Genomic DNA, 14,520 nt, shown 5'->3' on the forward strand with positions numbered 1-14,520 from the left:
GGTTATCAACTGATTTAGACTATACTTGGTAGATAGGTTTATATGGCGGCTATATCAGATTATGAACCGATATGAACCATACTAAGCACAATTTTTGGAAGTGATGCGAAAACATCACGTGCAAAATTTCGGCCAATTCGGATAAAAATTGCGCCCTCTAAAGGTTCAAGAAATCAAGACAAGATCGGTTTATATGGCAGTTATATCAATACATGGACCGATTTGGCCCATTTACAATCCCAACCGACCTACACTTATAAGAAGTATATGTAAAAATTGCAAGCAGCTAGAGTGCTTTCGACAGACGGACGGACATGGCTAGATCGACTTAAAATGTCATGACGCTCAAGAAGATGGGGTCTTGGACGCATATTTCAAGGTGTTACAAACGGAAAGGCGAAATTAATGTACTGGTAGTTCGGTGGAGGGTATAATGGTATAAAAAGTTAAATGGCGAGTACCCCGAAACAAGACAAGATACAAGCACTATCTATATTCGTTAGCGTGCTTTCGATAGACAGACGGTAGGACATGGGTTAATAGACTTAGAAGGTCAATACTAGCAAGAATATATAATTGGTTGGGTCTCTGCCGATAGAGGCCACCGCAGCGCAGAGGTTAGCATGTCCGCCTATGACGCTGAAAGCCTGGGTTCGAATCCTGGCGAGAACATCAGAAAAAAATTATCGGCGGTAGTTTTCCCCTCCTAATGCTGGCGACATTAGTGAGGTACCGTACCGTTTGGTTTGGCAGCCATGTAAAATCTTTTCCTCAGGGAGATGTCGCACTGCAGCACGTCGTTCGGGCTCGGCTACCAAAAGGAGATGCTTATCATTGGGCAATAACTTGAATCGGACAGCACTCATTGATATGTGAGAAGTTTCCTCCTGTTCCTTAGTGGAATCTTCATGGGCAATTTTTCAATTTGGTTGGGTCTCTTATCATTATTTCGATAAGTTACAAACGGAATGACAAAATTAGTACATCCCCATCCTATGGTGGAGGGTATAATGTTTGACAGATATACCAGCGTAAACTTGGTAACAAAGATGCAATAATCAATGTCAATTCCCCCTATAAAAAAGACTACACCTGCTGTTAGCCTATGCCGACGACATTAGTCGTCGTTTGGTTTGAAATACAATGTCATCGAACTTACCTCAGCTTGTCAAAGGCTGTATAGATAAGTGACCTAAGTTAACCTTACGGAATAAATCGGAACATTGACCCTTCTTTAGTCTATGTCTACTACCTTAAGATTGAGAATTTTTGGGATGTTCTCTCACTGACCATAACCTTGGCCATCGTTGTGTTTTTCCAATTTATAAAGCAAAGGTCCCAAAACGAAAGGTAAATAAACAAACAAATGGAAAGAATCCTACCCACCAAAAACCAAGTCATTAATGCATATTAAATGCCTCACAAAAACGATATAAAAACGATGATATGAAGGAAAACCCCAACAGTTTCTCTTAACATCTCTAAACAAGTGCATTAAATAGTGAAAATTTTGTTAAAAAATGGCATTTTGGGCCAGTGTTGCCAGTTCTACGAGTGATATTCATCAGTCACCAAAAGTGATGCCTGTTCTGAACCCAAATCAGAGGCAATTCCTACACGACGAATTGAGCAACAAAAGCAAATTGAATTTTTTGGTCAAAAACAATGCACGCAATTTGGAGGATTATTATGTGCGCAAGGAGGAAGTCGTCGATGATCCCGAATTGTTGGATAAGCATGATTCATTTTATCACACTACCAAAAGTTTGTTGGTGCTCTTCCAAATCATGGGTGTTATGCCCCTAAGACGAAATCCTCCCATACCGGGTCTACCACGAACAGGTTATTCATGGGTTTCCCGGCAATTCTTTTGGGCTCTATTTGTGTATACATTGCAAACGATTTTGGTGGTAATGGTGCTCCAGGAGAGAGTGAATAATTTCAGAGATAATCCAGATAAACGTTTCGATGAGGCCATCTATAATGTCATCTTTATAAGTCTGCTGTTTACCAACTTTCTTTTGCCGGTGGCCAGTTGGCGTCATGGACCCCAGGTGGCCATATTCAAAAATATGTGGACCAATTATCAACTGAAATTCTATAAAGTCACTGGAACTCCCATAGAATTTCCCAATTTGTATCCTTTGACCTGGGGTCTGTGTATCTTTTCATGGGTCTTGAGTATAGCCATCAATTTGTCGCAGTATTTTTTGCAGCCCGATTTTAAGCTGTGGTACACTTTTGCCTATTATCCATTGATAGCCATGTTGAATGGTTTCTGCAGTTTGTGGTAAGTGGTAAAGAAAGCTATTGGGAAGGCTGCTAAAATTTCTTTCTTTACAGGTATATCAATTGTACTGCCTTTGGCATAGCCAGCAGAGCCTTATCGGAGTCCTTGCAAACGACTTTGAAAAGTGACAAGCCAGCACAAAAGATAACTGAATATCGTTACCTATGGGTGGATCTGAGTCACATGATGCAGCAATTGGGTAAGTTAATTTAAGTTAAAACAAGTAAGAAGGCGTTAAGTTCGGCCGGTCCGAATCTTGTATATCCTCCACCAGGGATCGCATTTGTCGAGTTCTATGCGCAGTATCTCTCTTTAGGCAAAGAAAGAATATTGAATAAGAACTGTTATGCTATTGGAGCTATATCAAGTTATCGTCCATTCAACATTGTAGAAGCCATTGTGTAATATTTCAGTTCATTCGGATAAGAATTGCGCCTTGTAGGGGCTCAAGAAGCAAAGCTGTATCAAGCTATAGATCGATTCAGAACATATTAGACACGTATGTTGAAGGTTATGAGAGAAACCGTTGTACAAAATTTCTGCCAAATCGGATGAGAATTGCGCCCTCTAGAGGCTTAAGAAGTCAAGGTCCCAGATCGGTTTATATGGCAGCTATAACAGGTTATGTAACTATTTGCGCCATACTTAGTACAGTTGTTGGAAATCATAACGAAACATCTCATGCGAAATTTCAGCCAAATCGGATGAGAATTGCGCCCTCTAGCGGCTCAAGAAGTCAAGATCCAAGATCGGTTTACATGGCAGCCATACCAGGTTATGAACCGATTTGAACTATACTTAGAACAGTTGTTGAAAGTGACAGTAGAACACCACGTTCAAAATTACAGCCAAATCGGATAAGAATTGCGACCTCTAGACGCTCAAGAAGTCAAGAACCAAGATCGGTTTATATGGCAGCTATATCAGGTTATGAACCGATTTGAATCATATTAAGCACAGTTATTGGAAGTGACATCAAAACACCATCTGCAAAATTTCAGTCAAATGGGACGAAAATTGCGCCCTCTAGAGACTCAAGAAGTCAAGACCCTAAATCGGTTTATATGGCAACTATATCAACAGACAGACGGACGGACGGACTTCGCTAAATCGACTTAAAATGATATGACAATCAGGTATATATACACTTTAAGGGTCTTAGACGCATATTTCGAGGTGTTACAAACAGAATGACGAAATTAGTATACCACCAACCCATAGTGGAGGGTATACAAATGAAAGAAAACCCAGTAAGGAAATGCAAAAACCGGGCGGTGCCGACTGTATAAAACCCTATACCTACCCCATAAGGACAAAGAGAGAGCTATCTCTTATTTTAACCCAATTTTGATGGACCTCGCCTAATGTTTTCAGATGAATTATCACATTTTCGCCGAGGAACCTCTAACTGAAGTTCTGCTTATGGCAACATTATTCATTCTACAAACTTCGGTTAATTGTAATGTATTTCAATTATCCGGACTTCGTATAATTGAAAACATCGGATAATTGAAACAAATTTCTTATATATTACTATTTGCAAGTAAGCGGAATCGAATGTAGTTACAAAAATTTCATTGAAATAAATGTGATTATTATCACAAAATATGATTAGAGAAGAACCATTAGCAAGAAACCGGTTAATTTTGGAAAGAAACCGATCAAAAACCTTAAAAGCGGATATTTTCAAGAAACCGATTAGTATATTGAGCTTAAATACCCGAAAAACCGGTTTTCCAAAACAAATTGATCACCTTAATGGGTGTATACTAATTTCGTCATTCCGATTATGGCACATCGAAACCCGAATTATGTCAATCTGGATTGTAAGTGGGCCATTTCGGTCCATGATTTGATGTAGCTGTCATTTAAACCGATCTCGCATCTTGACTTCTTGAGTGACTCTAATGGGCGCAGTTCTTATCCGATTTCGCAGAAATGTTGTTATAACTTCCAACAGCTTTGCCAAGTATCGTCGAATTTCTTTCATTACCTGATACAGTTGACTTCTTGAGCTTCTACGAGTGGCAGTTATTATCCGATTTGGTTGAAATTTTGCGTGAAGTGTTTTGTCAGTTTGCGCTTTCTTTTTCGGTCTTAAAATCTTATTGCGATTCATTCCAGGAAATTTTGACTTTCAACAACAGTGTTCAAATCTGTATGATTCATATCGTTTCATAATCCGGTACAGCTGCCATATAAACCGATCTTAAGATTTGATTTGATGAGACTCTAGAGGGCACAATGCGTATATGATTTGGCTAATAACTGTGCCAAGTATGGTTCAAATCGGTTCATAACCTGGTGTAGCTGCCATATAAACCGATCTTAAGATTTGACTTGTTGAGCGTCTAGAGGGCCCAATTCTCATTCGATTTGGCTGAAATTTTACACGTGTCATTTTGGTATGACTTCCGGCAACTGCGCTAAGTATAAACCAGTCCATATTCTTATATTTAGTGTTTGCCAAACATTCCATTGCGGAACAAATTAAAGGGAAAGTAACTCAATATCAATTGAGTGCTGCCCGATTCAAATTTAAGCTCAATGGGGACCTCCTGTTTAATGCCGAGTCCGAACGGCGTGCCACTGAAAAGTGACACCTCTTGGTTGAGAAGTTGTACATGGCTGAAATACTCACAAATGTCGCCAGCATTTGGTGAGGGGATAACCACCGCTGAAAAAAAAAATGTTTTAACGTGTTCTCGCCGACAGGATTTGAACCCGAGCGTTTGGGCACGATAGGCGGGCATGCTAATCTATGAACCACGGTGGCTCCCATTCTTATATAGCTGCCATATAAACCGATCTCCCAATGTGACTTCGTAAGCCTTAGGAGAGCGCAATTATTTCTCGGACACCGCAACTATTGCCTGAAATTTTGAACGTCTGTTTTTATGACTTCTAACAACTGTGGCAAGTACGGGCCGCACGGGTCTATAACTGGATATAGCTATTATATATATAAAAAGTCATTCAAAGAACTTGTCACATGCGATCCATGGTGAAGGGTATATAAGATTCGGCCCGGTCGAACTTAACGCTCTTTTAGTTGTTTCTACTAATCTCCCTCCCTCTCTCATAGGTCGCGCCTATTCCAATATGTATGGCATGTATTGCCTGGTTGTCTTCTTCACCACCATTATTGCCACCTATGGTTCATTCAGTGAAATTCTCGACCATGGAGCCACCTTTAAGGAAATTGGTCTTTTTGTTATTGTCTTCTATTGCATGAGTTTGTTGTACATCATTTGCAATGAGGCTCATCATGCATCTCAGAAAGTCGGTTTGGATTTCCAAACTCAGCTTTTGAATATCAACCTAACAGCGGTGGACACTTCAACTCAAAAGGAAGTGGAAATGTTTTTAGTGGCAATTGCCAAAAATCCACCTACCATGAATTTGGATGGCTATGCTACCATTAATAGGGAGTTGATAACATCGGTAAGTTTAGATTTCAAAAAAGTGATTTGGAATTTTTTAATTTCTGTCTTGCTCGTTTCAGAATGTCTCTTTTATGGCTACATACTTGGTGGTGCTCTTACAATTCAAAATAACCGAACAACGTGGACTGAGATCTGAACAGAGCGCAAAGGCATAAGGGAACCCGGATCGATTTCGCTTATAGGATCAAAGTGTTGATTGCATAGATGCGTTAATGCAGCCAAATCCCCATCGCACCTGAGCACACAACTCAAGAAAATAAGTGGAAAATAAAGTGTAAATAAAATAAAAATTGTAGTACTAAAGTTGGTCAAGCTTCTATGGGCAGGCAGAAAAAAGCCATAATGGAGGTCACAACAAGCAACACTATGACCAAATCTTATTTTATCATCTTCACGTCAATCTTGTGATTGTTTAGGCTTCCACATGATGAAATGTTACCATATAAACATTTGTGTATGGTTAGTTCAATGGCATTCTGCAGTTTATGTAGGGTTGCATTGTATCTCAGGCACCCAGTTTGCTTTACTTTAGAAAATAGCAAAGACACAATCCAAATTTGAAATAGGTTTTTACAGTACAAGTGTTTACAGTTTCAAATTCGTATGGATTTGTTTAAAATTTACCATCCATTTTAAGAATGACTTAAAAATCAACCTAGGAGAAAAAACCTTGGCGGGTTTAACAAGACTTTTAAAAATCGATAAAAATAAACCTAGGAGAAGAAACCATGGCGGGTTTAACAACATGGTTATAGGTTTCAACTATTAACTCCCAATAGATAAATAATACACTGCACAGCAACATTATCACCTCGAACTATTACGTTACCACACCGATCGATTCAATATACAGAAACGACCCAGCCCACACACATGCCAGTGATCGCAACTCCAACACTTAAAATATTCGTCCCTACCCTTTATCATGTTCTCCCTTTTGGCCTTATTAAAAAGCCTTCAGCTCTCCCGGTTCCAGTTCCCTTGCGTCCTTCAGAGGCCCTTCAAGTGGACTCAGATTCTGTATCTGTTCCATGAACTCTCCCAGTTGGCCCATCTTGGGTTTCTGTATGGTATCCTCTGTCGTGTTCTGTCTTTGACTCAAAATATTCGTCCCACCCCTTTTCCGTGGGACTTAAAAAGTCTCCTGCTCTCCCCCTGAGTAACTTCAGTTCCGGTGGCCACCATGACTGACTGGTTTTACGACGGTACGGGGCATGCCTTCAAAAAGGCCTCGATCTGGCATCCCGTGACAAAATTCGCTGCGGTTTCCAGTTCCCTTGCGTGCTGAAGAGGCCCTTCAGGTGGACTCAGATTATGTATCTGTTCCCTGAACCTCTCCCAGTTGGCCCATTTTGGGATTCTGTATGGTATCCTCTGTCGTGTTCTGTCTTTGACTCAAAATATTCGTCCGAGCCCTCTGCTGTGTTTCCTTTTTTTGGCCTTATTAAAAAGTCTCCTGCTCTCCCCTTGAGTACTTTCAGTTCCGGTGGCCACCATGACTGACTGGTTTTACGGCGGTGCGGGACATGCCTTCAAAAGGGCCCCGTTCAAGCATCTTGTTACAAGATGTACTGCGGCTTCCAGTTCCCTTGCGTCCTCCAGTGACCCCTCAGTTGGACCTAGATTCAGCATCTGTTCCCTGAACTGCTACCAGTTGGTCCATCCCCATTTCGTGCTTGACCTGAAAACATATCCTATAGTGATCCGAAAAGGAACACTGGGTGAAGATATTCCAGCCCAAAACTTTCACCGAGTCACTATTTGTTGCAAGCGTTATATTTATAAATTATTCCCTGACCTGATGGTAAAAAGTAGGGGCATTACCCCTATTGCATACTACCAAGCCCTTGTATAAAATGTAATAAAAAGTCACTCTCCATTATTGTTGGTATTCGTGCTTCCCCAAAGACAGTGGTGTGCATTTCTTTCGCCCTCAAGCACAAGGTCATGCTCTTATCCTCGCACCAGATGACCAGGGTCAGGACTGTGTCCTTAGGGGGATTGTCTTCATCGTATGGTAGGTACATGGTAGCCAGGGCCAGTAATAGTTTGCACGTCCTCTGCGACTTCAACGCAATAACGAGAAATCAGAGTAAGCTTCAAATTCCCAGCGGTTACGATACAGCTTCGAATCCTACCTTCTGCTGGGAAGGAGATGAGATTAAGATTACATAATCTGAGTCCACGAACCTTGTTACCTCGTAACCACGATTCCCGAACGAAGGTCACGACAGAGCCATCTCTCCCCATAGTTGTCCTCCTCTGAGTGGTACAGATTAATCTGTACTAACATCAGGCAGCCCATGCCCCTAGTTCCCTTGGCGGCGTTGTCATCATAGGAGGGCAGGACTATTCTTACCTGGCTTAAGCCGAACTTGATCTCTACAAGCATAAGCTTCAGCAGTAAAAAGGTTCTGAACCAACCCTGATGCAGAGATCCTTGCCATTACCATTATCCATCATTCGTCTCTTTACAATCGCCCAGTCCTCCGCTAGAAAATGTTTGTTTTGCCTATTAAGTAACCTAATATTGCTTCATCCTCCAATACAGGAGGAGGAATCAACACCCGCAACACTGTCCAGCTGGGGATTTGATCAATGACCATCCAGACCAATGAGGGTCATGGCCACTGATGCAAGTCGAAAGAAATTTATCGACTTGCATGTTAGAATCCATGACGATTAGAGGGCTGTGTATACTATGGACTCTGGCACTCGAGATCTAGCGATGACCCGAGAGGAGCAACATCAGATAGATGACTCCACTTTCTATACCATAAATGAATGCACGGTTACCAGATTTATGGGAGATTGTTCAACTTCAATATTTGAACCTTAACCTAGTACTCGAGTTGTAAGGCGCAAAGGGTAGCAGGTAGGAGAAACTGCAGAGATAGGCGTATGTGGGAACAGGAAATCTTTTGGGATTTACTTTACGTATTGAAGCGCAATGAACTTGGCATGCTGTGCGAATAGAGATATGGCCTTAGTTATATTTTTAATACAATAGATGCTCAAGGAAGGCTTGAAAGGTTCTAACAAACTGGCACGGAAACCTATTTAAGGCAATATATTCTTCAATGTCCTTTATTGTTCTTAAGGACAATGAAACCTCCATGGATGGGCTGGAAATAGAATGGTGGTCTATGCCGATATCCGATATATAATAAAATTCCCGGATATAAGTGCGCTTTTTCAAGCAGAAGGCAAGGCTATAGCTATTACCGCATTTGAAATCCGTGGATGGTCCCACCTCGAAACGTATGTAGACAGCATGACAATGCTCGAGGCTTTGAACTCAATGACGATGAGGGCGAAGACTTATAAATTGACTCTAGGCAAATGATATAACTCCTGCTTGGGTGCCTAGATACGACCAAATTCTTGTAAATTAGATAGGAAGCGAATATTTTAGGAAGAATTTTATCTCGGCGAGTGAATCTATGACCAAGCCCCCACGACTAAATAGCAACATAGGTCGATCGGGACAACTTGGGACTCAGTGAAAGGTCTTTGGCGTGGATGTTATAATCGAATAATAATATGTTAGACAAAGTGTTTGGGGAAACGCCCCAAAGTTATTGTACAAAACCTGGCATATATTGGTTTGCCCAAAAAGTAATTGCAGATTTTTTAAAAGAAAGTAAATGCATTTTTAATAAAACTTAGCATGAACTTTAAACAAATATACTTTTTTTACACTTTTTCTTAAAGCAAGCTAAAAGTAACAGCTGATAACTGACGGAAGAAAGAATGCAATTACAGAGTCACAAGCTGTGAAACGCCGACTATATGAAAAATCCGCAATTACTTTTTGGGCAACCCAATAGATAGAACACAAGATAAATTCATTTATAGGTTAACCGCAAAAAGCAGAGCACAATTCTTTCTCGCGCAGTATACTGTCAACGAGTTTTCATAACTTTGTGTGTGTATTATTGTGAAGAGCCAGAACGCACACAAATAACGAAAAATAGCGCAAGATAGTAATATACTCAAAATCAGAGTTGCACCAAACACTGATTTTGACAAATAGGGTCCTCTGTTTTTTGTTGTTGGCCAACTGCACCTATCTCCAAATGTAATTTATCTTGGATCGAACTACTACTTTATTGGTAAAGTCCTTTATACTTGTGAGCATACTTATCATCCCATTGCATTTAAGTTTTTATTGCGATAAAGTGCAGTTGTAAGACATTTACGTATATTTTGATTATTTTTGGTATATAATAAAAATTATTGTTTGTTTTCAGCCGTAGGGGTTAGTTGGGTCGCCTTCATTTATACCAAAAAAGTCATTTACAAGGCCGCCTGCTGTGATCGTAGACCTCTCTGTTCGGTGATTTTGAATTGCAACAGTACGACAAGATAGGTTGCCATGAACGAGACATTCTGCAAAAAAAACAATAGAAGCATAAATTTAGTACAATCCTTGATCTTTAGTTCACTGCTTTGTAGTTACCGATGTTATCAGCTCCCTATTGATATTGGCATAACCATCCAAATTCATAATGGGTGGATTTTTCGAAATGGCCATCAAAAACATTTCCACTTCCTTCTGGGTGGGAGTATCCACTGCTGTTAGATTGACATTTAAAAGTTGAGTTTGAAAGTCCAAGCCCACTTTTTGCGAAGCATAATGGGCCTCATTACAAATGATGTACAGCAAACTCATGCAATAGAAAACGATAACAAAGAGTCCCACTTCCTTGTAGGTGGCACCATGATCGATAATCTCACTGAACGAGCCATAGGTGGCAATAATGGTGGTGAAGAACACCACCAAACAATACATTCCATACATATTGGAATAGGCACGTCCTGCGAATGAAAATGGGTGATTAATTATGCTTTAGTGTTTCGATTAATCTTAGTCTACCCAATTGCTGCATCATGTGACTTAAATCCACCCATAGATAACGATATTCGGTTAACTTTTGAGCAGGCTTCTCACTACGCAAAGTGATTTGCAGAGAATCGGATAGGGCTTTGCTGGCAGTGCCAAAGGCATTGCAATTGATATACCTTTAAGAGGAAAAAAAAATAGTTTTTAAACATAAGAATTTAGTGTAAATTTTGTTTAAAAAATCAACAAAATTTTCTGTTACAAAAGTATGAAACAAGTAAAAGCGTTTTAAATCCGGCTGGGCCGAATCCTTTGTACCCTTAACCATGGATCGTATTTATCAATTTCTTTGATTGACTTTTTCAAATATATATGAGCTATATGAAGTTATAGGCGGATATGGACCGTACTTGTCATGGCTGTTCCAGGCTAATCGAGTAAAAATTGTGCCCTCCAGTGATGGCCGCCGTTGCACAGTGGTTTGCATGTTCACCTATGACGCAGAAAGTCTTGGTTCAATTTCCGGAGTGAAGTAAAACTTCTTCATCAAGTGATGTCGCTATGCGGCACACCGTTAGGTCTCGGCATAAAAAAGAAGGTCACTTGTCATTTATCTTAAACTTTAATCGGACAGCACTCATTGATATGGGAGATGTGTCCCCTGTTCCTTAATGGAATGTAGTATTAGTATATCAGGTTATGAACCGATTTGGGCCATACTTGACGCAGTTGTTGGAGGTCATATTAAAATGACATGTGCAAAATTTCAGCCAACTTGGATAAGAATTGCGCTCTTTTGAAATCTCTTTAAATCTTGAAATCGGTCTATGGAGGCCATATCCAAATTTATGCCGACATTGACCATACTCAGTGCGAATTTCGAGGAGCCTAACGCAACAAATAATGTCACATTTGATTCTAGTGTGCATTAAAAACCATTAAATTGGAAGATCGGTATATATGACCGAGCGGTATTATACACGGATGTCAAAGAGCTTAACGTAACTCATTGAGCCAAATTTCAACGAAATCGGATAATAAACGTACCTTTTATGGGCCAAGACCTTTAATCGGCCCAACGATCCATATGGCAGCTATATCCAAATAAAGAGCAATTGGAGCCATATTGAACGAAGATATCGAAAAGACTAACACACCTCACTGTACCAAATTTTAGCGAAATCGGGTTATAAATACGTCTTATATATACCCAAGACCTTAAATCGGGAGATCGATCTATATGGCAGCTATATCCAAATATAGCCCGATAGTACGAAGGTTTTGAAGCTTTACGCCATACATTGTGCTAAAATTTCAGCAAATCGGATAATAAATGAGGCTTTAATGGGCCTAAGACCCTAAATCGGCAGATCGGTATATATGGGGACTATATGAAGATATATCCCATCTTGGAACCCAACCTGCCTATAAAAACAAAAAGAAATTTGTATAAATTTCCAAATGATTATCTCCATTTTATAGACTAGGTTAGGTTAGACACACTTAGACGTTTTCGTCCAATGTGATACCACAGGAACAGAAGAAGGATTATGCCTTCTCGTTGAACCATCCAGATCGCTTTAAAAAGCCCAAAAACTTGCGAATGTTCACATCCGCTAAATCAGACAGGTTCTCAAAGAAATGAGAATCTAAAGTGGAACTCCTTCAAACTACTAGTGCGGGACACACACACACACACACAGAAGAAGTTCTATAGTCTCTTCTTCTTCGAAGTCCTCACAGATTCTGCCAAAGTTGTTGCTGGCAATCTTCAGGCTTTCTGCATGTTTTCCGATTAGACAGTGACCTGTCAGGACGGACACAATGACTGAGACGTCAGTTCTAGCCAATGACAGCAAAGCAGTCAGTTCTAGCCAATGATTAGGCCACATTGTTTTGGAATACTCACAGCCCCCTCTTTGTGGCCCTCTATCATTCGTTGTCCTTCGGGCCTGGTCCTGAAAACTTAGCTTATATGTCGCTAGAGGCATACCCACAGATTCCAGTATCCCTGGAATGTGTAGGGTAGTTCCTAGTCTCGTAAGCTCGTCCACTTTACAATTCCCTCGGATATCTCTGTGGCCCGGCACCCAGAACAGGTGAACGGATTGGCTAGATCCTCTTAGATTTTTACGCCGATCAAGGATTTATATATACTTCATAGGATCAGAAATGGATATTCCAATGTGTAGCAAATGGAATGACAAAATGAATCTACCCCCATCCTTCGGTGGTAGGTATAAAAATGTTCTGTTAATTAAAAATAATATTTTCTACCAGCTAAAAATAAAGCAAAAATGTTTGAAAATATTTATTAAATAAAATGTGTTTGTTTAACTTCATCAAACATAAAATTAGCAATATTTCCAGCAACAAAAGATTTTAAAAAATAAATCTACAAACATAAATTTTGAAAACTTTTCAAAAAGAAAAAATATAATGCTCACTAAATTTGTTGAAAATGAAATGTTAACCAAATTTTATGTAACAAAAAAACAAAATTGTTTTAAAAAAATTTTTTTAAGAAATTTTTACTATATTTGATCTTGAAAAGTTCTGTAGATTTTATATAGACATTTATAAAATATTAAATTTTCTACATATTTTTATAATTTTTTAAAAAAGCAACTTACCACAAACTGCAAAAACAATTCAACATTGCAATCAGCGGATAGTAGGCAAAGGTATACCAAAATTCAAAATCCGGTTGTAGAAAGTACTGCGATAGATTTATCAAAATGCTCAAGGCCCACGAGAAGATGCATAAACCCCAAGTCAATGGATACAAGTTGGGAAAAACAATAGGCGTTCCAGTCACTTTCAAGAACTTCAGTTGATAATTGGTCCACATATTTTTAAAAATGGCCACTTGAGGACCATGCCTCCAGCTGGCCACCGGCAACAAAAAATTTGTAAACAGCAGACTAATGAATATCACATTATAAATAGCCTCATCGAAGCGCTTATCCGAATTGGTTACAAAATTGTTGACACGCTCTTGCAAAACAAAAATCACCACCGTGGTCTGTATGACATAGACAAACATGGCCCACAAAACCTGTTTGGAGGTCCAAGAATAACCGGTGCGTGGTAAATTTGGCTTTTGGGGATTACGATGTATGGGCATGACACCCATTATTTGAAATAGCACCAATAAACTTTTGGTGGTATGATAAAAAGAGTCATGCTTATCCAGCAGCACAGGATCATCGACCGGCTCCTCTTTGCGTACATAATAATCCGAGAGATTGGCATCATCATTGTCGGCTAGAAAATTTAATTTTTCACGATATCGTAGCTCATCATGTAGAAATTGTTTTTGGCTTGGTGTCAAAGCAGGCATTACTTTGGGAGTTGCAGAGGTGGCACGAGTGGCCACAGTTGCCCAAAAGGCCATTCTTGTAGTTTATAAAAAAATATATCCCGATGATAAATATTACTTTAGAAATATGATCCAAACACCAAATGCAGGAAATATAATCCAAGGTGTTCTAGTTTGTCTTTTTTTGTTAAAATTGCTTTTATATTTTAACTGGTATACTGTATTAAAAGTGGTATATTGTATTTGCTGATAAGAAACGTTTTTTGTTTTTATATTTTCTAATGATACTATGTCATAACTGTTATATAACTGTTATATCGTTTATGCTGATAAGAAGCTGTTATTCAGTTAGGTTCAATCAAGAACTGCCTCTGAAATAAAAAAGTACTGGTATAAATTAAATGTTATAAAGAAAACTGTAATACTAATAACTGGTACATTGACACTTTTGATAAAATAACACAGGGGAAATTATCCTATAATGCTTATTTATGAACAGTTTCTAAAGTTTTTACGGAAAACTTCTATACTGAAAACCAGTAATTTGAAACTGTTGGAAATGTTACTCAGAAAGTGTAATCAAGAATAAGTTATAAATGAGATGTATCTGGAACAC

The 14,520-nt window shown here is 39.3% G+C and overlaps 2 protein-coding genes across 2 annotated transcripts; one reads left to right on the forward strand and one right to left on the reverse strand.

Moving 5' to 3' along the window:
- The first annotated feature begins 1,520 nt into the window (after window positions 1-1,520).
- On the forward strand, window positions 1,521-5,973 carry LOC106080454 (gustatory and odorant receptor 21a-like). The gene is made up of 4 exons (XM_013241847.2): window positions 1,521-2,290; window positions 2,344-2,489; window positions 5,376-5,734; window positions 5,796-5,973. The coding sequence occupies exons 1-4, from the start codon at window positions 1,521-1,523 to the stop codon at window positions 5,889-5,891; spliced, it is 1,371 nt and encodes a 456-aa protein (XP_013097301.2). The 3' UTR covers window positions 5,892-5,973.
- Window positions 5,974-9,918: 3,945 nt separating this feature from the next.
- On the reverse strand, window positions 9,919-14,105 carry LOC106080449 (gustatory and odorant receptor 21a). Its single transcript, XM_013241843.2, has 4 exons — window positions 13,216-14,105; window positions 10,616-10,761; window positions 10,199-10,557; window positions 9,919-10,128 (listed from the first exon to the last, which is right to left on the reverse strand). The coding sequence occupies exons 1-4, from the start codon at window positions 13,977-13,979 to the stop codon at window positions 10,036-10,038; spliced, it is 1,362 nt and encodes a 453-aa protein (XP_013097297.1). The 5' UTR covers window positions 13,980-14,105; the 3' UTR covers window positions 9,919-10,035.
- Between the last annotated feature and the right edge of the window lie 415 nt (window positions 14,106-14,520).

This window comes from Stomoxys calcitrans, chromosome 3 (assembly GCF_963082655.1).
Source record: "Stomoxys calcitrans chromosome 3, idStoCalc2.1, whole genome shotgun sequence".
In the NCBI taxonomy this organism is placed as follows: domain Eukaryota; kingdom Metazoa; phylum Arthropoda; class Insecta; order Diptera; family Muscidae; genus Stomoxys; species Stomoxys calcitrans.

Bases quoted from the DNA above. Each gene is read 5' to 3' on its own strand.
- LOC106080454 (XM_013241847.2), top strand. From the start codon at position 1,521: ATGGCATTTTGGGCCAGTGTTGCCAGTTCTACGAGTGATATTCATCAG. The intron at 2,291-2,343 runs GTAAGTGGTAAA...CTTTCTTTACAG, and splicing joins AATGGTTTCTGCAGTTTGTG to GTATATCAATTGTACTGCCT. The intron at 5,735-5,795 runs GTAAGTTTAGAT...TGCTCGTTTCAG, and splicing joins ATAGGGAGTTGATAACATCG to AATGTCTCTTTTATGGCTAC.
- LOC106080449 (XM_013241843.2), bottom strand. From the start codon at position 13,979: ATGGCCTTTTGGGCAACTGTGGCCACTCGTGCCACCTCTGCAACTCCC. The intron at 10,762-13,215 runs GTAAGTTGCTTT...TTCCTCTTAAAG, and splicing joins AATTGTTTTTGCAGTTTGTG to GTATATCAATTGCAATGCCT. The intron at 10,558-10,615 runs GTAGACTAAGAT...TTTCATTCGCAG, and splicing joins TCACATGATGCAGCAATTGG to GACGTGCCTATTCCAATATG.